The sequence below is a fragment of the Pongo pygmaeus genome, chromosome 10 (genome assembly GCF_028885625.2).
Source record: "Pongo pygmaeus isolate AG05252 chromosome 10, NHGRI_mPonPyg2-v2.0_pri, whole genome shotgun sequence".
NCBI lineage: Eukaryota > Metazoa > Chordata > Mammalia > Primates > Hominidae > Pongo > Pongo pygmaeus.
This window is the reverse complement of record NC_072383.2, coordinates 46,452,019-46,474,746: the sequence shown is the minus strand read 5'-3', so window position 1 is coordinate 46,474,746 and position 22,728 is coordinate 46,452,019. Positions and strand designations below refer to the sequence as shown.

Sequence of the window (22,728 nt, the reverse complement as noted above, 5' to 3'; positions counted from 1 at the left end):
TCCGAGGGTTACTTTGGACCATTGTACGTGATGCTCAGGGCTTTAGGATTACTTGGGTCTATCCTGAGGCTCTGCTTGAGAGCTTAAGGCATATTCAGAGAGAAAAGGCAGACCTACAGCCATGTGGAATTGAAGCATCAAAACTGCTGCTGGCAAAATGGGAAGGGAGGTCCGAGATACTTCTGGTTATATAAACAGTTTCCGCAATTGCAATGTTTTGTTTTGTTCTGAGGGAAAGAGTTATGAACCCATAAGACCAAAGAGAAACACAAAGTGAACTTACGATTTGAGGTTAAAACAACAACAACAACAACAACAACAACAGCAACAACAACAAAACTCAGTGGAAGACTGAAGTAGGGGAATCTGGGGGAAGAAAGAAGCAAAAATACCAAGATAGCTCAACAGTTGGTCACATTCCAAAGGGCAAGAAATTGAGGAAACCAGGGTTCTATCTGGAATGCTGAGAAAACAGGTGCTAGAGCCCAGGAGATACCATCCTTCCGGGAGGACTTTAGAGTCCATTGTGTGGGCTCATTTGGAGCTGTAACAATAACTGGGGGTTGTTACGGTATTCACTCGGCTGCAGGGGCCAAGGTTGCTAAAATGTCCTCCTAAGCCTGGGATAGTTCCACAGACAATGGAGAATTGCATCACCCTCCTTGTGAACCTACTCCTGTAACCTAATCTTTAGTTTGTCCAACTGTAAAATGGGGCTAGCCCCATTCTCACAGAATTGTTATAAAAACCGCTTTTCCACAAATGGTATTTATTGTTGTTACTGCAGTTGTTAGCTATAATTACTTGCTATAGATATCTCAGGAAGCCCTTAAATTCCTCCACTGTAAGCCACGGGCAACGATAGTCACCGACTGTAGTTTCTAGGAAGACCAGCCGATTCCAAGAAGGGTGCTCGGCGGGAGAACCTAATGCCGGAAGCCTATTCGCGAAAAACTCTTCCTTCCCGGACGCTAACGTCTGGCAAACCACATTGCCCGGCAGACCCCCGCAGCCTGGGGCCGGCGCTCAAGCCGTGCATTCTGGGATTGGTAGTTCCCAGGCCTCAGTGTCGGTCTGTGCCGCCCAGCTCCAGGAACTCGCCTTACCAGCTTGCCTCGCGGCCGGGGAGGGGGGGGTTCATCTCCGCGACCAGGAAACGGGAAAGATGGCGACCGCTCCGCGACGTTGAGGCCTCGCTGGGCGTTCAGACTCAGGGTGGTGAGTCCCGGACGGTGGAGGCGGTTCCCACGAGCTTACAGAGAGGGCTAGAGTCAGGGCACGGCGGTGGCCCCTGCCTCCTGGACGAGGCGGGAAAGAACGCCTCAGAGAAGGGGCATGAACCCAGGAAGCTCGGGCGGGCAGGAGTGAAGGGGCGCGGGCCCCAGGGGTAGTGTTGGCTCCTCCGGGCACAGGCCACGTCCCTGCACGATATTTTCCTCCCAGGACTCTGCCTATGGGCACAGCGCCTCTGATACCCCCAGTCTGACCTTATTCTTTCATGCTTAAAGTAGCCTTTGGTGCAGCCAAACTGGAACTCTAGCTTTTCTCTCGCAGTCAGTCCATGTTTTCCCGCCTCTGCGCTGCCCGTATTATTTCTTTTGCCGGGAATGACTTCTTTTCCGCGTCCTAAGTTACGTATCTTCAAATTCTACTTATACTTAAAGGCTCAAGCGTCACTTCCTCTACCAAGCCTTCCATATCACCTTTTACAAGTGAAAGGAAACGCCTTTGAACACCTGTATTACTACATCTGAGCCTTGATACTCTTCTTGGTATGTGTCTCATACCCCCTATTGTTCTTTTTTTCTTTTTGAGACGGAGTCTCGCTCTGTCGCCCAGGCTGGAGTGCAATGGCACGATCTCGGCTCACTGCAACCTCCGCCTCCCGGGTTCAAGCGATTCTCCTGTCTCAGCCTCCCGAGTAGCTGGGATTACAGGCGCACGCCGCCACGCCCGGCTAATTTTTTGTATTTTAGTAGAGATGGGGTTTCACTGTGTTCCCCAGGCTGGTCTCGAACTCCTGAGCTCAGGCAATCCACCTGCCTCGGCCTCTTAAAGTGTTAGTATTACATGCGTGAGCCACCGCGTCTGACCTCATAACCCTGTTGTTCTAAACACTTCCTGTGAACAGAATTTATTTTTGTAACTCACATAGCACCTAGCACTGTGCCTTGCGTTCAGTAGATGCTTGTTAAATACGTCATTGAATGAAAAAAAAGAATGTGCCCCTGCCCTGCAAGAACTGAGGACCTGAAGATCTGGAGGTTTGAGAGGAAGGCTGCTGGGAAGCATGGTCAGAGTCAGCCTGGTTATTTGGCCCTTGTGATAATAGAACCTGTAATAAAAGTTGCCTGTATTTACTGTCTTCTTCTCATTTTTCATTCTCTTCCAAACTCATTCCACTCAGGCTTCCATTCCCGCAGTGCCACTGAAACAGCTCTTGTCAAGGTCACCAATAATCTCCATTTTTCCAAATTCAGTGGTTACTTCCGTGTCCCTTATTCCCTCTCCACTTCGGTGGTACTTGACACAGTTGACCCCTCCTTCCTTGAAACACGTTTTTGGCTTCTTCGTTGCCATGCTTTTCTTTCTCTTTTCTCACTGGTTGCTATTTCTTTCCAGTCTTTTTCTCTGGTTCATCCCGTGGCTAACTCCTGTAAAAGTGTTCCAGAGCTCACTTCTGGAGCTTCTCTATTTTTTTCTTTCACTATGCTGCCTACTTAGGTAATATCATTTAGTGTCCCGTGGCTTTAAAAGCTATCTGTGTATTGGTGACTCAAGTTTTTGTCTAGAGACCCCCTCCCCTAAGTTCAGATTTGCATTTCTCTTTGCTTTCTGGGAATCTCCACAGGTATTCTCACACTCAACCTGGCCAAAATGAAGCGTTTGATTTCCTCTTAAATCTGTTCCTTCCCTGGTCTTCTCCAGTTTGTTTGCTATGGCACCACAAACTATTAGGTTGCTGAAACTATAAATTTAGGAGCTATCTTTGTGTCTGCTCTTTCAGTTTTTCCCTTCAGTAAGTCCTGTCAGCTTTGCCTCCAAAATATACTCTGACACTGCCTACTTCTTTCCATCTCCATCGCCACGTTCCTAGAACAAGCCACTGCCATCTCTTGCCTAGAGTACCATAATAGCACTCTCAGTGGTTGTGTTTTCACTTTGTCTCTCTACTATATATTTTCTTGCAAGTCACCAAAGTATTAGATTGCTTCCTGTTTAAAGCTCTTCTAAGATCCCCATGGCAGTTAAAATCCAAGTTAACTCTACTCTGACCTGTAATACATTTTCATTATCTGACTCCTGCCCAGCTCACTGAACTCATCTTGAATTAGTATTCCTCCTGCATCAGTGCTTCCCAGGGTCAAGAAGTCTTTCCACCTCAGCCTGGGCTCAGGTGATCCTCCCCAGGCAGGAGCAAAGGGGCATGGGCCCCATAGGTAGTATTGGCTCCTGGGGGCACAAGCCGTGTTCCTGGATGATATTTTCCTCCCAGGCCTCTGCCTATGAGCTCTTGAGCACTTTTGAGCTCAGGCATTCCACCCACCCTCAGCCTCCCAAAGTGCTAGGATTACAAGTGTGAACCACCACACCTGGCTGATTTTTTTTTTTTTTTTTTTTTTCTTTCTCTCGAGGCAGAGGGTGTCTTGTTCTGTCACCCAGGCTGGAGTGCAGCGGCGCTATCTCGGCTCACAACAACCCGCACCTCCTGGGTTCAAGCAGTTCTGCCTCAGCCTTCCGAGTATCTGGGATTACAGACGCCCGACACCATGCCTGGCTAATTTTTGTATTTTTAGTAGAGATGGGGTTTCCACCCTGTTGGCCAGGCTGGTCTCGAACTCCTGACCTCATGATCTGCCTACCTCAGCCTCCCAAAGTGCTGGGATTACAGGTATGAGCCACTGTGCCTGGCCTCCGGCTGTTGTTGAACTGTTTATAAATGTAAAATTTTATTGTTCAAAATAGACGGGAAGTCTTGCTGTATTACCCTGGCAGGTCTCGAACTCCTGGGCTCAAGTGATCCTCCTGCCTTGGCCTCCCAAGGTGCTGGTACTACAGGCATGAGCCACCAGGCCTGGCCACACAAATATGTTTTTAACTAACAAACATGCAGTTGGGTTCACACCTGTAATACCAGCACTTTGGGAGGCTGAGGCAGAAGGATCCCTTGAGCCCAGGAGTTCAAGACTAGCCTGGGCAACAAATTGAGACCTTGTCTCTAATAAAAATTTTAAGAATTAGTTGGGGCTGGGCACGGTGGCTCATGCTTGTTATCCCAGCACTTTGGGCACTCAGGGCGGATCACCTGAGGTCAGGAGTTTGAGACCAGCCTGGCCAACATGGTGAAACCCCGCCTGTACTAAAAATACAAAAATTAGTCAGGCATGGTGGCACGCGCCTGTAATCCCAACTTCAGGAGGCTGAGGCAGGAGAATCACTTGAACCTGGGAGGTGGAGGTTGCAGTGAGCCGAGATCATGCTGTTGCACTCCAGCCTGGGCGACAGAACAAGACTCCATCTCAAAAAAAAAAAAAAAATTAGTCAGGTGTGGTGGCATGCGTCTATAGTCCCAGCTACTTGGGAGGCTGAGGCAGGAGGATCGCTTGAGCCTGGGAAGTCAAGGCTGCAGTGTGACGTGATTGTGCCACTGCCCTCCATCCTGCGTGAGAGGGTGAGACCCCATCTCAACAACAACAACAACAACAACAACAACAAAACAAACCTGACAAACATGCTAAGCTAGTTCACATTTCTTGTATCTAACAAGGGTTTTTTAGCCTGATCTTTTCATGGCCCTCTTTCCCATCATTGAAGTCTCAGCTTAAATGTCAACTAAAACTTCTTCCCTGAGCCATCTATCTCTTGTTTATACCCCTACCTGTCATATCACTGTTTTATTTTCTTCATTAGCATTCATTACGATTTAAAATCCTTTCCGCTACACTAGAATTTAAGCTTTATGAAGTAGGAGACTTTGTTTTCTTTTTTTTTGTTTTGTTTTTGAGATGGAGTCTCACTCTGTCACCCAGGCTGGAGTGCAGTGGCACGATCTCAGCTCACTGCAAGCTCTGCCTCCCGGGTTCACGCCATCCTCCTGCCTCAGCGTCCCGAGTAGCTGGGACTACAGGCGCCCGCCACCATGCCCGGCTAATTTTTTTGTATTTTTAGTGAGATGGGGTTTCACCCTGTTAGCCAGGATGGTCTCGATCTCCTGACCTCTTGATCCGCCCGCCTCAGCCTCCCAAAGTGCTCAGATTACAGGTGTGAGCCACCGCGCCCGGCATGAGACTTTGTTTTCTTTACTGCTTTGTCTCCGTTACCTACAACAATTTCTGGCACCTCGTAGGTGCTTGGTGAATATTTGTTGAAAGAATGAGTGATATCCAGGATGCTGTACAGAGAAAATAGCCTTCCTTTGGGATTGTTTTCTTAGGGCTGTAAGTGTTCTTTTTTTTTTTTTGTGACAGGGTTTTGCCCTGTCACCCAGACTGGGGTGCAGTGGCACAATCTCGGCTTACTGCAGCCTCTGCTTCTCGGGCTCAAGCAGTCCTTCCACCTCAGCCTCCTGAGTAGCGTGTACCACCATGCCTGGTTAATTTTTTATATTTTTAGTAGAGATGGGTTTTTGCCATATTGCCCAGGTTGGTCTTGAACTCCTGGACAAGCGGTCCACCCACCTCAGCCTCCCAAAGTGCTGAGATTACAGGCATGAGCCACCACACCCAGTGAAGACATAGGTATTTCTTTCTTTTTTTTTTCTTTTTGAGACGGAGTCACGCTCTGCTGCCAGGCTGGAGTGCAGTGGTGTGATCTTGGCTCACTGCAACCTCTGCCTCCTGGGTTCAAGCGATTCTCCTGCGTCAGCCTCCTGAGTAGCTGGGACTACAGGCACGTGCCACCATGCCCGGCTAATTTTTGTATTTTTAGTAGAGATGGGGTGTCACCGTGTTGGCCAGGATGGTCTCAATCTCCTGACCTCGTGATCTGCCCGCTTTGGCCTCCAAAAGTGCTAGGATTACAGGCGTGAGCCACCATGCCCAGCCCAAAACATAGGTATTTCTGTGTGATATCCATGATGTACTGATACAGAACAGTCAGTCATTTCTCAGGTGATTGTGAGATAAAATGGGTTGTCTTCACCTTTTGAAAGTGCTTCTTGTTCATTTTTCTTTTCTTGTCTTTATACAATCTTTCTTAAGGATATATGGCAGGGAATGGCATGAGAAAGGGGACTTGTAAGCTAAAGCTTAAGGAACCATTGGAGCTGAACCATTTGGGGATAAAATAAGTTGCAAGAAATGTATCCCAAGTCTTTGGGATGATGATGAGGTGGTTGCAGATTCAGGCTTGCTGCAGTTTTAGCTCCTGGCTGAACTAGATTTCATAGTCCAAAGAATAGTTGACAGTGTGGGAGTGGTGTTCGGTGTCTCCCAGGTAGGAGGGAGACAGAAAAAATTCTGCTGAAACCTTTCACAAAACTGGGTTATGCAGATGACCAAGGTTGTGAAAATCTGAATAGGGAATGTCAGTCAGGACTTCTGCAACCTCTAGTTTTGGGTATTTAAAATATATATCTTTGAAATAATTATAGTTTCACAGGAAGTTAAAAAATGTGTCTAGAGGTTCTGTGTACCCTTCACCAAGTTTTTCCCATTGCATAATTAGAGGTACATTTCTTTTAATCTGAGTAAAAATGTGTTTCTCCACTTAAATTCAGGTTTTCCTTGTGGTGCTGCTAATTATAATGTAATCCAGATCTCAAAGTTAAACTTTTTTCTCCATTGAGCTTTCTTTATGAGCTCAAGAAAATTTCTCTCTCTCAGATGTATGAGTGCTAACTGATCCTAGTGGGTTGGCAGACCTAATAAACTTCAAAGTAAGCAATATAGGATGTTTCTAGAAATAGTTGGTACACTGTTCATACACTAACACTTCTTTTAATACTCTTTTGTAGTCTAATTACAAAAATATGGTATATTCACTGTACGTATTTAGAAATGAATATATAAAAAGGAATCGGCCAGGCACTGTGGCTCACGCCTGTGATCTCAGCCTTTTAGAGGCTGAGGCAGGAGGATTGCTTGAGGTCAGGAATTTAAGACCAGCCTGAGCAACATAGTGAGACCCTGTCTCTGCAAAGAATAAATTAGCCAGGTGAGGCAGGAGGATGGCTTGAGTCCAGGAAGTTGAAGCTGCAGTGACCTATGATTGCACCACTGCACTCCAGCCTGGGTGACAGAGTGAGACTCTGAAAGGAATTACAGGGAGACAATATAGTGAGTAACGATGCCTGTGGAGGCAGACTGCCTGCAACTCTGCCACTACCTGTCTGCCCTCAGACAAGTTCCTTTATATACCTGAGCTTCAGCGTTCTCATCTGTACGGTAGACATACTAATACATCCACCTCATAGGGTTGTTTTGAGGGTAAGTGAATTATATATAAGCAGTTTAGAGCAGTGCCTAGTACATTGTAAGTACTCTTCCTACTTTATATACCTGAGCTTCAGCGTTCTCATCTGTACGGTAGACATACTAATACATCCACCTCATAGGGTTGTTTTGAGGGTAAGTGAATTATATATAAGCAGTTTAGAGCAGTGCCTAGTACATTGTAAGTACTCTTCCTACTTTATATACCTGAGCTTCAGCGTTCTCATCTGTACGGTAGACATACTAATACATCCACCTTATAGGGTTGTTTTGAGGGTAAGTGAATTATATATAAGCAGTTTAGAGCAGTACCTAGTACATTGTAAGTACTCTTCCTACTCATTACAGATGGCAGGAGAGCTGGCTGACAAAAAGGACCGTGATGCATCACCTTCCAAGGAGGAAAGGAAGCGATCACGGACTCCTGACAGAGAGCGGGATAGAGACCGGGACCGGAAGTCTTCCCCATCTAAAGATAGAAAGCGGCATCGTTCAAGGGATAGACGTCGAGGAGGCAGCCGTTCTCGCTCTCGTTCCCGTTCCAAATCTGCAGAAAGGTAAAGTAACTTTGTATGTTATTACATGGGAAGGGAGAGTACGTTTCAGATTTCTTCCTTCTTGGTTCTTCTGATGCCTCCAGTATTAGGCATCTACTTTTTTTTTTTTTTTTTTTTTTTTTTTGAGACAGAGTCTCGCTCTGTTACCCAGACTGGAGTGCAGTAGCGTGATCTCAGCTCACTGCAAGCTCCGCCTTGCAGGTTCATGCCATTCTCCTGCCTCTGCCTCCCAAGTGAGTAGCTGGGACTACAGGTGCCCGCCACCATGCCCAGCTAATTTTGTATTTTTAGTAGAGACGAGGTTTCACTGTGTTAGCCAGGATGGTCTCGATCTCCTGACCTCGTGATCCGCCTGCTTCAGCCTCCCAAAGTGCTGAGATTACAGGCGTGAGCCACCGCGCCCGGCCTTTTTTTTTTTTTTTAAAGATGGAGTTTCACTCTTGTTGCCCAGGCTGGAGTGCAATGGCACAATCTCGGCTCACTGCAACCTCCACCTCCCGGGTTCAAGCAATTCCCCTGCCTCAGCCTCCCGAATAGCTGGGATTACAGGCATGTGCCACCACACCTGGCTAATTTTGTATTTTTAGTAGAGTCGGGGTTTCTCCACATTGGTCAGGCTGATCTCGATCTCCTGACCTCAGGTGATCCACCCACCTCAGCCTCCCAAAGTGCTGGGATGACGGGCGTGAGCCACCACGCCCGGCTAGGCATCTACTTTTTGTACATTAATCTACTCCTAGCCCAGTTGGACCTGCAGGTGTTTTCAGTTTTCCTCAGTGACCCAACTCTTAAAAGTTGAGAGGGAGCCGGGTGTAGTGGTTCACGCCTGTAATCCCAGCACTTTGGGAGGCTGAGGCAGGTGGATCACGAGGTCAGGAGATCGAGACCATCCTGGCTAACACAGTGAAACCTGATCTCTACTAAAAATACAAAAAAAAAAAAAAAGTTGAGAAGGAACTTGTAAGGTAAAGGTCCAGGTTATCAAGGAAGGTTCATCTGTGGCTGGGCGCATGGCTCATACCTGTAATCCCAGCACTTTGGGAGGCCGAGGTGGGTGGATTAGTTGAGGTGAGGAGTTTGAGACCAGCCTGGCCAACATGGCAAAACCCCGTCTCTACTAAAAATACAAAAATTAGCCGGGCATGGTGGTGCACGTCTGTAATCCCAGCTACTCGAGAGGCTGAGGCATGACAATTCCTTGAACCCGGGAGGCAGAGGCTGCAGTGAGCCGAGATCCCACCACTGCACTCCAACCTGGGCGAGAGAGTGAGACTCCATCTCAAAAAAATAAAAAAGGAGGGTTCATCTGTTCACATAGTCCGTGACCTGTCATTGCCATTAATATTTAACAGTACATCTCTGATCTATAAAAGCTTCTTAGAATTCCCTCGTTATTTCCGTGAGAGATACATTCTCTAATTTGTAAAACATTACTTTGGGACGAGAGTATAGGAACTTTCTCAGGGCTGCAGTGAAGCAAGATACTTTGGAAATACCAAGTGAATTCTTAAATTTGCGGTCTTCCAGAGAACGACGGCACAAAGAACGAGAACGAGATAAGGAGCGGGATCGGAATAAGAAGGACCGAGATCGAGACAAGGATGGGCACAGACGGGACAAGGACCGTAAACGATCCAGGTACATGAAGGAATGAGAGGGGGCTTTAGGGGAATGCTCCCATTTCTTCTCTGCACCTGAGTTGGCTTAGCTTCTTATGAAAGTAGATTTCTCGCCAGGCGTGGTGGCTCACGCCTGTAATCCCAGCACTTTGGGAGCCTGAGGCAGGCAGATCACGAGGTCAGGAGATCGAGACCATCCTGGCTAACATGGTGAAACCCTGTCTCTACTAAATATACAAAAAATTAGCTGGGCGTGGTGGTGGACGCCTGTAGTCCCAGCTACTCAGGAGGCTGAGGTAGGAGAATGGCGTGAACCTGGGAGGCGGAGCCTGCAGTGAGTCGAGATCACGCCACTGCACTCCAGCCTGGGCGACAGAGCAAGACTCTGTCTCAAAAAAAAGAAAGAAAGTAGATTTCTCTTAACAGATTCTGTTGGTAGTTATTACAGAGCTCTCTTTCTTATTTATTTTTATTTTATTTATTTTTTTGAGGCAGGGTCTCACTCTTTTGCCCAGCCTGGAGTGCAGTGGTGTGATCACAACTTGCTGCAGCCTTGACTTCCCCAGGCTTAGGTGATCCACCCACCTCAGCCTCCTGAGTAGCTGGACTACCGGCATCTGCCACCAGATTTTGGTTTTTTGGGGGGTGTTTTTGAGACGGAGTTTTTGTCCTGTTGCCCAGGCTGGAGTGCAATGGCACGATCTCGGCTCACTGCAACCTCTGCCTCTTGGGTTCAGGCAATTTTCCTGCCTCAGCCTCCTGAGTAGCTGGGAATACAGGCATGCGCCACCATGCCTTGCTAATTTTTGTATTTTTAGTAGAGACAGGGTTTCTCCATGTTGGCCAGGCTGGTCTCAAACTCCTGACCTCAAGTGATCCACCCACCTCGGCCTCCCAAAGTGCTGGGATTACAGGCATCAGCCACCGCGCCTGGCCTCTTTTTTTTTTTTTTGAGATGGAATCTCTCTTTGTCACCCAGGCTGAGTGCAGTGACATGATCTTACTGCAACTTCCACCTCCTAGGTTCAAGTGATTCTGCTGCTTCAGCCCCCCAAGTAGCAGGGATTACAGGCGCGAGCCACCACACCTGGCTAATTTTTGTATTTTTAGTAGAGACAGCCATTTCGCCTGTTGGCCAGGCTGGTCTCGAACTCCTGACCTTAGGTGAACCGGCCACCTCGGCCTCTCAAAGTGCTGGGATTACAGGTGTGAGCCATTGTGCCTGGCCTGTGTACAAAGTTCTTATCAGGCCCTGAAAGTATAGGTTAGAATTCAAGGCAGAGGACAGAATGCTCCTAACAGAAACTCAGTGGGGTTGTTTGAATTATCTTGTAGATTAAGCTTAGAGCAGGTATGGGGAAAGGATTGTTGGGCTCGATGGGAATGAAAAATGATGAGGGAATATAGATAGCAGTATCTTCTTGGCTTGTGGTGGTGGCCATGTAGGCTAAATTCATTGTATATTAAAGAGTTAAGGAGGGCCAGGCGCTGTGGCTCACACCTGTAATCCTAGCACTTTGGGTGGCCGAGGTGGATGTATCACCTGAGGTCAAGAGTTCGAGACCAGCCTGGCCAACATGGTGAAACCCCGTCTCTACTAAAAATATAAAAATTAGCCAGCGGCGGCAGTACTTGCCTGTAGTCCCAGCTACTCAGGAGGCTGAGGCAGGAGAATTGCTTGAACCCAGGAGGCGGAGATTGCAGTGAGCTGAGATCACACCATTGCACTCCAGCATGGGCGACAGAGTGAGACTGCGTCTCAAAAAAAAAAAAAAAAATTTCCTCTAAACAACCACGCCTGGCTAATTTTTGTGTATTTAGTAGAGACAGGGTTTTGCCATGTTGGCCAGGCTGGTCTTGAACTCCTGACCTCAGGTAACCCACCTGTCTTAGCCTCCCAAAGTGCTGGGATTACAGGCATGAGACACCGTGCCTGGCCTAGGGGAAATATTTTTGGCATCAGTAGTAAAGTCCCACTTCCCAAAAGAGATTAGTCTCAAAAGGAGATTTGGGTAGAAAGGGGCCAAGACAGGGCCGTAATTAGGTTTCAGAGCTGGCAGAATGACCATGCCTGCTAAGAGTTTCAAGACATGATAGATGACCATGGGCCAGTCTTGTTGAGTCATGGGGAAACTTCCATTCTCTTTTTGGGGCTCTACTTGAACCTCATCCAGGCACTGAAGTAAGAGTGATGTGGACCTTTCTTGTTCCTTTTCCTCAAAGCTTATCTCCTGGTCGAGGAAAAGACTTTAAATCTCGGAAGGACAGAGACTCTAAGAAGGATGAAGAGGATGAACATGGTGATAAGAAGCCTAAGGTAAATGAGAGGAAGGATATTTTTCATCTTCAACTCGTGAGTTGCTTTGTTGATCTTTAAAGGGAGAGAGCCTTTATAGACTAAAGTTCTGTGTTTTATCTTCAGGCCCAGCCATTATCCCTGGAGGAGCTTCTGGCCAAGAAAAAGGCTGAAGAAGAAGCTGAGGCTAAGGTAAGTACTTGGGGGTCTTCATTCATCTGCTCAGGCTGCCATAACACAATACCACAGACTGGGTGACTTCAACAACAGAAATTAATTTTCTCACGGTTCTGGAGGCTGGAAGTCTGAGAGCGGAGTGTCAGCAGGGTTGTTTCTTCTGAGGCCTCTCTCCTTGGCTTATAAGGCTGTCTTCTTCCTCAGCTCTTCACTTGGTCCTCCCTCTGTACACATGTACCCCTTGTGTTGGATTAGGGCTCACCCTAAAAGGCCCCCCCCTCCTTTTTTTTTTTTTTTTTTTTTTTTTTGGAGACAGAGTCTCACTCTGTTGCCCAGGATGGAGTACAGTGGCATGATATCGGCTCACTTCAACCTCCACCTCCCAGGCTGAAGCAATCCTCCCACCTCAGCCTCCCAAGCATCTGGGACTACAGGTGCGTGCCACAACGTCCAGCTAATTTTTGTGTTTTTTGTAGAGTCCAGATTTCACCACATTGTCCAGGCTGGTGTCGAACCCCGGGCTCAAGTGATCTGCCCTCCTTGGCCTCACAAAGTGCTGGGATTACAGGCGTGAGCCACTGTGCCCAGCCTAATGGGCTCATTTTAACTTAATCACCTCTTTACATGCCCTGTCTCCACATATAGTCAAATTCTGAGGTACTAGGGGTTAGGGCTTCCACATAGGAATTTTGAGCTGGATACAGTGGCTCACACCTGTAATCCCAATACTTTGGAAGGCCAAGATGGGAGGATCACTTGAGCCAGGGATTTTTAGACCAGCTGGGCAACACGGTGAAAACCCATCTCTATAAAATTTAAAAAATTAGCCATCTGTAGTAGCATGCGCCTGTAGTCCCAGCTACTCAGGAGGCTGAGGCAAGGATATTGCTTGAGCCCAGGAGGTTGAAGCTGCAATGAGCCATGATGACACCACTGTACTGCAGCTTGGGCAACGGAGCGAGAGTCTGTCTCAAAAAATATATATAACACATACATTGTTTGTTTGTTTGTTTGTTTGAGATGGAGTCTCGCCCCATTGCCCAGGCTGGAGTGCAGTGGCATGATCTCGGCTCACTGCAACCTCTGCCTCCCAGGTTCAAGCAATTCTCCTGCCTCAGCCTCCTGAGTAGCTGGGATTACAGGCACGCGCCACCATGCCTGGCTAATTTTTTGTATTTTTTTAGTAGAGATAGGGTTTCACTGTGCTGGCCAGGCTTATCTCGAACTCCTGACCTCGTGATCCACCCATCTCGGCCTCCCAAAGTGCTGGGATTACAGGCACAAGCCACCACACCCGGCCACATTTTTTTTTTAAGAGATAAGGTCTTGCTCTTTTGCCCAGGCTGAAGTACAGTGGTGCAATCACGGCTCACTGTAACCTCAAACTCCTGGGCTTATATGATTTTCCTGCCTCAGCCTCCCGAGTAGCTGGGACTATATGCACATGTCATCATGTCTGGCTGAGTTTTTTTATTTTTGTAGAAACAAGGTCTGCTATGTTGCCCAGGCTGGTCTTGAACTCATGGCCTCAAGCAGTCCTCCCATCTAGGTCTCCTAAAACACTGGGATTACAGGCATGTGCCACCACGTCCAGCCTGAAAAAACATATGAATTCTGTAGGGGACATAGTTCAGTCCATAACCGAGTCCAAGGCCTATTTATGTTTTCCTCAACAGGCTTAATGCCTGAGCAAATACTTCTGGGTTCCCTGCCATCTCCCCATCAGTGATGTGATTGTACCCTGCTCCCAGATCCTTTTTTGACAGTTCCAATCTCTTTTGTAGCCCAAGTTCCTCTCCAAAGCAGAACGAGAGGCTGAAGCTCTAAAGCGACGGCAGCAGGAGGTGGAAGAGCGGCAGAGGATGCTTGAAGAAGAGAGGAAGAAAAGGAAACAGTTCCAAGACTTGGGCAGGAAGATGTTGGGTTCGTTTTTCTACCCCGTGTAGCCCCTAGATGGAAGAGGAAAGAGTGGGATGAGATACAGTGTCTCTTAGGAGAGATAGAAACCTGTTCACTCTGGAGTTTGGAAAAGGGAAAGATGGTGGGAGTTTATGAGAAAACATTTTTCTGTTAGATCTCCATTTACCCCATATCATGAGTCTACCCCTTTTTTCTTCATTTGGTGTTCCTCGTCTGGATTCCCTCCATTCTCTCTCCTCTTTTCTTCCATGAGCTCTTCTGCAGCTTTGCTTTCTTTGGTCTGCAGAAGATCCTCAGGAACGGGAACGTCGGGAACGCAGGGAGAGGATGGAACGGGAGACCAATGGAAATGAGGATGAGGAAGGGCGGCAGAAGATCCGGGAAGAGAAGGATAAGAGCAAGGAACTGCATGCCATTAAGGTGCAGGCCTTGGCTCCATCTTCACTTCTCTCCCACACAAAAATGAGGTTTAGTTATTTGGCCATTGTGATCTCTGCATGTGAGAATTGGGCCTCAAAGCTCATGTGCTTTGTGTTCTGTCCCTGGGCAGGAGCGTTATCTGGGTGGCATCAAAAAGCGGCGCCGAACGAGACATCTTAATGACCGAAAATTTGTTTTTGAGTGGGATGCATCTGAGGACACATCCATTGACTACAACCCCCTGTGAGTGGCTTCAGGCCTGAGTTCTAGGTCTTTTCCACTAGGCAGTCCTAGGGAGCTGATGACTACAGAGGTGGAGAAAGTAAGATAAGCTGGGATGGAAAATTGGTAGACTGGTAGTCAGCCAGCCCTCTGGTGGAAGAAAGACCCTGTCCAGAAAGAACTGTTTCATACTAGTAGTCTGCCCTTCCCTTCTACTGCCGTAACAGCTCCTTCTTTTTTCTTTTCCTCTATCTCAATCCCAGGTACAAAGAACGGCACCAGGTGCAGTTATTAGGGCGAGGCTTCATTGCAGGCATTGACCTCAAGCAGCAGAAACGAGAGCAGTCACGTTTCTATGGAGACCTAATGGAGAAGAGGCGAACCCTGGAAGAAAAGGAGCAGGAGGAGTGAGTGATCAAGGCTAGGGTGGCTGGACAGAGCCCAGAGGCTCTACAGAAAGGAGTTGGAGGGCACTGATTCTACTTACTCCTCACACTCTGCTCCAGGGCAAGACTCCGCAAACTTCGTAAGAAGGAAGCCAAGCAGCGCTGGGATGATCGTCATTGGTCTCAGAAAAAGTTAGATGAGATGACGGACAGGGACTGGCGGATCTTCCGTGAGGACTACAGCATCACCACCAAAGGTGGCAAGATCCCCAATCCCATCCGATCCTGGAAAGACTCTTCTCTGCCCCCACACATCTTGGAGGTCATTGATAAGTGTGGCTACAAGGTAAGGAGGGATAGATTGGCCCAAGAGATCTGACATGTTCCTACACTAGTTTGGGAATAGAGAACTTTGTTCCTTGACTATTTGGAACCATCGCTGCTAGTGGGCACCAATGTGACCTTTTCCGTCACTTTCTGGTAGAAGTGTTGGCTTTTAGTGATTAGGTTTCTTCTTGGGGTCCCTATTTCTGTGAACTGTACTTGGCATCCTTCCATTGTGCTAGCAGATGTGCCTACTACTATCAGTGGTTGCCCAGGTGGTATAACTCTCCCTGTACCTATTACTCTTTCTTGGGGTCACTGCAGGAACCAACACCTATCCAGCGTCAGGCAATTCCCATTGGGCTACAGAATCGTGATATCATTGGTGTGGCTGAGACTGGCAGTGGCAAGACAGCAGCCTTCCTCATCCCACTGCTGGTCTGGATCACCACACTTCCCAAAATTGACAGGTGAGGTCAGCTAGCACCAGCTGGAGTGGGTTTGTCTGGGTAGGAAAGGTGAAAGTGGCAAATGAATGTTTGATTTTTGTTTTACGTCTATAATCAGAAGCTTTCTTCTTTATTCTTGGTTGGATATTAGGGAATAATTGGATCATGATATCAAAGAAGTATATGTTGCTGGCAAAGACCTGGAGAACTTTGCTGACCTGGAGAACTTTGCTATCCTGGAGTCTCTGTTTATTTTATTTTATTTTATTTTATTTTATTTTATTTTATTTTATTTTATTTTATTTATTTTTTTGAGGCAGAGTCTCTGTCACCCAAGCTAGAGTGCAGTGGTACGATCTCGGCTCATTTCAACTTTTGCCTCCCAGGTTCAGGTGATTCTCCTGCCTCATCCTCCTGAGTAGCTGGGGATTACAGGCATGTGCCACCACATCCAGCTAATTTTTGTTTTTTTGTTTTGTTTTGTTTTTTGAGACGGGAGTTTCGCTCTTGTTGCCCGGGCTGGAGTGCAGTGGCGCAATCTCGGCTCACTGCAACCTCCTCCCAGGTTCAAGTGATTCTCCTCCCTCAGCCTCACAAGTAGCTGGGATTATAGGCGCCCGTCACCACACCCGGCTAATTTTTTTGTATTTTTAGTAGAGACGGGGTCTCCATGTTGGTCAGGCTGGTCTCTAACTCCTGACCTCAAGTGATCTGCCTGCCTCAGCCTCCCAAAGTGTTGGAATTACAGGCGTGAGCCAGTGTGCCTGTCCTTAATTTTTATATTTTTAGTAGAGATGAGGTTTCACCATGTTGGCCAGGCTGGTCTCAAACTCCCGATCTCAAGTGATCTGCCTGCCTTGGCCTCCCAAAGTGCTGGGATTACAGGCGCGAACCACTGCACCTGGCTGAATCTCTGATTTTTATTTATTTATTATTTATTTATTTATTTATTTTTTGAGATGGAGTCTCGCTCTGTTGCCTAGGCTGGAGTGCAGTGGTGTGATCTTGGCTTACAGCAACCGTTGCCTCCCAGGCTCAGATCCTCCCACCTCAGCCTCCCAAGTAGCTGGGATTACAGGTGTGTTCGAACATGGCCAGCTAATTTTTGTATTTTTTGTAGAAACAGGGTTTCACCATGTTGCCTAGACTGGTCTCAAACTCCTGGGCTCAAGTGATTCACCCATCTCAGCCTCCCAAAGTGCTGGAATTATAGGCTTGTGCCACCTTGCCTGGCTTCTGGACTTTTTTTTTTTTTTTTTTTTTTTTGAGACAGAGTGTCTCTGTCACCCAGGCTGGAGTGCAGTGGCGTGATCTCAGCTCACTGCAACCTCCGTCTCCTGGGTTCAAGCGATTCTCCTGCCTCAGCCTCCCGAGTAGCTGGTATTACAGGTGCCGGCCACCACGCCTGGCTAGTTTTTGTATTTTTATTAGAGGCAGGGTTTCACCATGTTGGCCAGGCTGGTCTCAAACTCCTGACCTCAGGTGATCTGCCTGCCTCGTCCTCCCAAAGTTCTGGGATTACAGACATGAGCCACCATGCCCAGCCTCAGCCTCTGATTTTTAAGTGAGATCATTGCATTCTTTTCTCATCATCCTCCCCATTCCCATCGCTCCCCGTAAGAGTGACTTTGTCTTGCTCTGGCTTGTGGTTGGATAAGAACCAAAGCTCACGAAACTGTGGGACGCCCCATTTACCACAGGATCGAAGAGTCAGACCAAGGCCCTTATGCCATCATCCTGGCTCCCACCCGTGAGTTGGCTCAACAGATTGAGGAAGAGACCATCAAATTTGGGAAGCCGCTAGGTATCCGCACTGTGGCTGTCATTGGTGGCATCTCCAGAGAAGACCAGGGCTTCAGGCTGCGCATGGGTTGTGAGGTTTGTTTTTCTATCTAGCAGCCAGCGTGCTGTCTGGGAAGGCTATCTTGGGGCTTTGTTTCTAGTTTCTGGAATATATGTGCAGTAGTATGAAGAAAGGAGCTGGTTTATATATATGTGCTATTTATTGAGAACTTATGCACCAGGGTTTATATCACAAATAGTATATATCATATATATTAGCTCATTAATACTCACAATAATGTATGAGAGTGGTATTTCCTTGTTACAGATCAAGCTGAGGTTCAGGTTAATAACTGTCTGAAGTCACAAACAGCTGGCAGTGAGCAGAGCTGAGATTCATATCCATAGCCTGTGCTTTTAGTTACTCTTTACTCTGCCAGACCAAATCTTTGACTTTGTGCATTGCCTTCATCTCAGGAAAGTGGAGGAGAGCTTTTTATGAGAAGTCTGCTGTAGAAATTTAGTCTTTTTACAATTTTTTAAAAAAATTTAGTCTTTATACAACCCCCGTCATAGTATCCCTTAGTCTCTCCCATCTAAGAAATTCCTTCTTCAGGATCTGAAATGATTTGCCAAAAAAAAAGTTTCTACTGATTTTGCCTCCTCTGTCTAATCCCTGCACCTTACTCAGAGACCTCATTCATTCCTGAGAAAATCCAGGCAACAAGTGATTTTATGCCAGTTTGCAGGAGCCTTTACTGCTAAACATAACCAGAGGTTGAGGTCCAAGTTCCTCAGCATTGGAGGTCTGTCACCCAAGTGGGTGGATAATTCACAGGAAAGAAAAGAAGGGGCACCTGCTGGGCTATAAATGATTATACTGTACTCCTCAGATTGTGATTGCTACCCCTGGGCGTTTGATTGATGTGCTGGAGAACCGCTACCTGGTGCTGAGCCGCTGTACCTATGTGGTTCTGGATGAGGCAGATAGGATGATTGACATGGGCTTTGAGCCAGATGTCCAGAAGATTCTGGAGCACATGCCTGTCAGCAACCAGAAGCCAGACACGGATGAGGCTGAGGACCCTGAGAAGATGCTGGCCAACTTTGAGTCGGGAAAACATAAGTACCGCCAAGTAAGGCTGCTTCCCTGGGCTGGGAAAAGTTGGACAGGCCAAGGTGGGTGGATCACTTGAGCTCAGGAGTTTGAGACCAGCCTGGGCAACATGGCGAAACTCCATCTCTACAAAAATTACAAAAATTAGCTGGGCATTGGTGGTGCACACCTGTGGTCCCAGCCACTCAGGAGGCTGAGGTGGGAGGACCTCTTAAGCCTGGGAGGCAGTGGTTGCAGTGAGCTGAGGTGGTGCCGCTACTCCATTCCATCCTAGGCAACAGAGTGAGGCCCTATCTCAAAAAAAAAAGAAAAGAAAAGTTGTACAAGTTTGCCAACCTCCTGTTGGGCCTTTCTTGCCTTAGGTGGACTCAGAGTACATGTTTCTAGAATGAAGTGTGCCTAGGTACAGTCCTCTGACAGTCCTAAGGGTGGAGCCATTTAGCTTAGCCCTGGAAAAACGATTCCAAAGACTCATGCTGCTACCAGGACCACAGGTGCTAGCAAATGCTCTCAGTCCTTCCTGTCATCATAAGATGGAAAGTGCCTTGATGAACAGGTACTCGGGAAGGATGGGAATTCAGAGGACACTATTTTCTAAGGTGGTGGCTATCAAAGCCTATACTGTGGCACATTTTAGATTCTTTAGTCTGGGCTGACCTGCCTTCGGTGACAGTGGGATATATGATTATTCCTGCCTGGGTGCAGGGCTGAGCCTCCTGTTTTCGTAGACAGTCATGTTCACGGCCACCATGCCCCCAGCGGTGGAGCGTCTGGCCAGGAGTTATCTTCGGCGACCTGCTGTGGTGTACATTGGCTCTGCAGGCAAGCCCCATGAGCGTGTGGAACAGAAGGTCTTTCTCATGTCAGAGTCAGAAAAGAGGTATGAGGGCAGCTGAGCCAGGGGAAACAGGATGGGGAATGAAATGGCTCTGAGAACTTTTTTAGTGCAAGTGCAGGGCAGGGCAATTGCTCTGCTGTGTTGAAGAGCTGCTGTTTTCTTGGGCAGAATGTCATGGGCATTGAAGACCCTGAAAGTAGTGTTCATAGATGAGGGTTGGGCATTTCACTTGGAGTGGGAGGTATTATGCATCTTGTTTTTCTCCTCTTCCCTCCAGGAAGAAGCTGCTGGCAATCTTGGAGCAAGGCTTTGACCCACCCATCATTATTTTTGTCAACCAGAAGAAGGGCTGCGACGTGTTGGCCAAATCCCTGGAGAAGATGGGGGTGTGTCTGTCAGGGGAGAACAAAGTCTGGCCTCTGTGGCACTGCTTTCTGAATCTAGCAGGGCCCCCTAGGCTCTTCCTTTTGATTCTCACCCTTTCTTTAACCTGTCCAGCAATCAACAAGTTAGGACCAGGGTGAAGGGTGGTTTGAGGGAATAAAGAGAATGGAGTCAATTGCTGGGACTCCCTGTCTGCTGCAGTAATGCCAGCCAAAGCTGCCTTGGGTCTTCATCCTGGTGAGGTGGAGCCAGGGAAAGGTTTGAGACCCATATCCTGGCAGAGTCTGAGGATGTAGAAAAGAGTAGGTGAAAACTGTGCTTAGGTATGTTGAGGAGATGTGGTGATATGGTCAGAAGGGAGCTGATAATCAGTGTCCTTTACTCCTGTTACTTGTGCTTGAGGGGAAGGGTGTGTCCCTGCCACTCAGCTCTTCAACTTCCTTAAACTTCTTGATCCCTGCTTTCTACCCTGATCTTGCCCCTAATTCTCTTTGAGGACTTCTCATCTGTCTGGCTCCACCGCTCTCCCAGCTGTTTTGCCTTTGACCTTACTCTGTGTGTCCCTGCAACACCACACCTTTTTCTCTCGTCCCTCTCTTCAGCTCACTTGTTCTCTCCTTCCTTTCACTGCGGTCATTCTTTCTCTTGTTTCCTTTCCTTTCTCCTACTCTGCTGCTGTCTCCAACCCTCCCTTCATCTCTGTCCCATTCCTCTGAACTCCTGTGTCTCTCCTTGATCGCATTGCTCACTCTTCACTTCACCATTCTTCCAACAGTACAATGCTTGCACACTGCACGGTGGAAAAGGCCAGGAGCAGCGAGAGTTTGCATTGTCCAACCTCAAGGCTGGGGCCAAGGATATTTTGGTGGCTACAGATGTGGCTGGTCGTGGTATTGACATCCAAGATGTGTCTATGGTTGTCAACTATGATATGGCCAAAAATATTGAAGGTAAGTTCCAGGGAAAGCAGCTTCAATCCAGGGTGAAGTCAGATTCCTTATGGTGTTCCACTCGAAGTCAGGGTGCTGTCTATGGAAGGCTGTTACTGCCTCCCTCAGCTCCAAGTCTGGGATTGCTTGCTCCCATGAGAAGCACTCCTGTCCTTTATCTTACCTGGGTTTGTTGTCCCAGCAGCTGGGATGACACTTGTGTCCTCAGGAGTGTGAAGAATGAAGCTAGGCAGCTGTGGGTCTTAGTGTGGTAGGGACCACAGTCAGTAGGAGGACAGGGGAGATGAGCACCTGGAGAGGGCACTGTGGGCGCCTCAGGTTCAGGCAGCACGTGCTGTATTCCTGCCTTTGGAGATGGGGTGGGAAGGATGCCTCTAGAAGTGGAGGCATCAGACACGGCTCCCCAGGGCATCTGGGCTATGCTGAGTGACGTTCTTCCCATTCCCCAGATTACATCCACCGCATTGGCCGCACGGGACGAGCAGGCAAGAGTGGGGTGGCCATCACCTTCCTCACAAAAGAGGACTCTGCTGTGTTCTACGAGCTGAAGCAAGCCATCCTGGAAAGCCCAGTGTCTTCCTGTCCCCCTGAACTAGCCAACCACCCAGATGCCCAGCATAAGCCAGGCACCATCCTCACCAAGAAGCGCCGGGAAGAGACCATCTTTGCCTGACACAGCACTCTTCCTGTGGGCTGAGGGCATCTCCGAAGCTGCCTGATGCCTGTTCTTCAGAACCCTCACATCCCTCTTTCCAGGTCCTCACTCTTGGGATATGGGGGCTTAGGAAAACAATCCAACTCCCTAGCCCAGACTCTCAGGTCAGGAGGCCTGCGTGTGGGGCTGCAAAAGGAGAGGACGACGCTGTTGGAAGCAGGGAGAGCAAATTACCACAGCTTTTTGGCCCAGTTCTGCCCTTCTTTGCTTTGGGATTGCACTGGGCCATCAGCTCATGCCAGGCTATGGGGGCAGCCAGTTGGCATTGCTCCCCAGACTGAACAGAAACCTGGCTGCCTGATGGGACCTCCTGTGGCACAGACTTGACTGTGTAACTGTATAAACTGCAGCAGCATCATTGCCCTAGATGCCCCAGGAGACCTGGCACCATGAGGATTACGGACAGTGGAATCTTACTGTCATCTGGACAGCTGTTTTCCTGTTTGGATGGTAAAGAAAGTCGAGAGTCTTTAGATCTGTGCACAGCCCTGCACCAAGGGGTGCTGTATGTTCTAGGCATCCCCTCCCCCAGGGGATTTTCTAAGTAGATGGGGGGACAGGGTGAACTGGCTGTGTCCATCTTTGTCACTGAGTGAAATCTCTGTTTTCTATTCTCTGAGAAGATAAGTTTGTATGTTCTGAGAATAAATACATGAATATTAAGGCTGTTAGATCTAGTTCTAGTTAAATTTCCCAGCTTCTCCCTGGCAGGAGGGACACCACTGGGTGCAGGGTGGGTTGGCTTGGAAAATGAGAGACAGCCACATTAAGAGAAGAGTAGAGGGGTCTCTGCTGATAGTCTTGAGTCCATAGGTGGACTTGAGGGGAGATGCAGAAGCCACACAGGAATGTAATGCATCTTCTGCCCCTGCTGTAGCCTCGCGTAATGTGTGGCCCTGGCCTGGACACCCTCTAGGGAGCTTTAGGCAAAGGTGAGAAGGGAAGGCAGTTGTGAAATTTTGGCAGGTGAGGCAGTTGGAACCACTCTGCCGCTGTGTGCCCAACGCCTGGTCTCAGGATCTTTGCTTGTGGTTCTCTAGTTGGACCCATTGCTCCTGGGAGGGGATGGTGCAGGACGGGTGGACCCAGCTGTATTAGGCTGTGGTGAGAGGAACGCAGGGCTGCAGTCCTCCCCCCAT

General features: G+C 48.1%; 1 protein-coding gene across 2 annotated transcripts; it reads left to right on the top strand.

Annotated features, from left to right (window-relative positions):
- The first annotated feature begins 1,071 nt into the window (after positions 1-1,071).
- DDX23 (DEAD-box helicase 23) lies at positions 1,072-22,260 on the top strand. Of its 2 annotated transcripts, XM_054442206.2 has the most exons (18): positions 1,102-1,218; positions 3,640-3,892; positions 7,782-7,990; positions 9,518-9,628; positions 11,833-11,926; positions 12,032-12,097; positions 13,867-14,005; positions 14,289-14,422; positions 14,553-14,665; positions 14,908-15,051; positions 15,151-15,376; positions 15,679-15,824; positions 17,504-17,681; positions 18,479-18,721; positions 19,431-19,582; positions 19,818-19,926; positions 20,700-20,874; positions 21,324-22,260. In XM_054442206.2, exons 2-18 carry the CDS (start codon positions 3,803-3,805, stop codon positions 21,545-21,547), a joined length of 2,553 nt encoding a protein of 850 aa, XP_054298181.1. In that variant the 5' UTR covers positions 1,102-1,218; positions 3,640-3,802; the 3' UTR covers positions 21,548-22,260. The 2 variants fall into 2 exon arrangements, with proteins under 2 accessions (XP_054298182.1, XP_054298181.1); XM_054442207.1 differs by lacking the exon at positions 3,640-3,892 and having other exon boundaries at positions 1,072-1,218.
- The last annotated feature ends 468 nt before the right edge of the window (positions 22,261-22,728 follow it).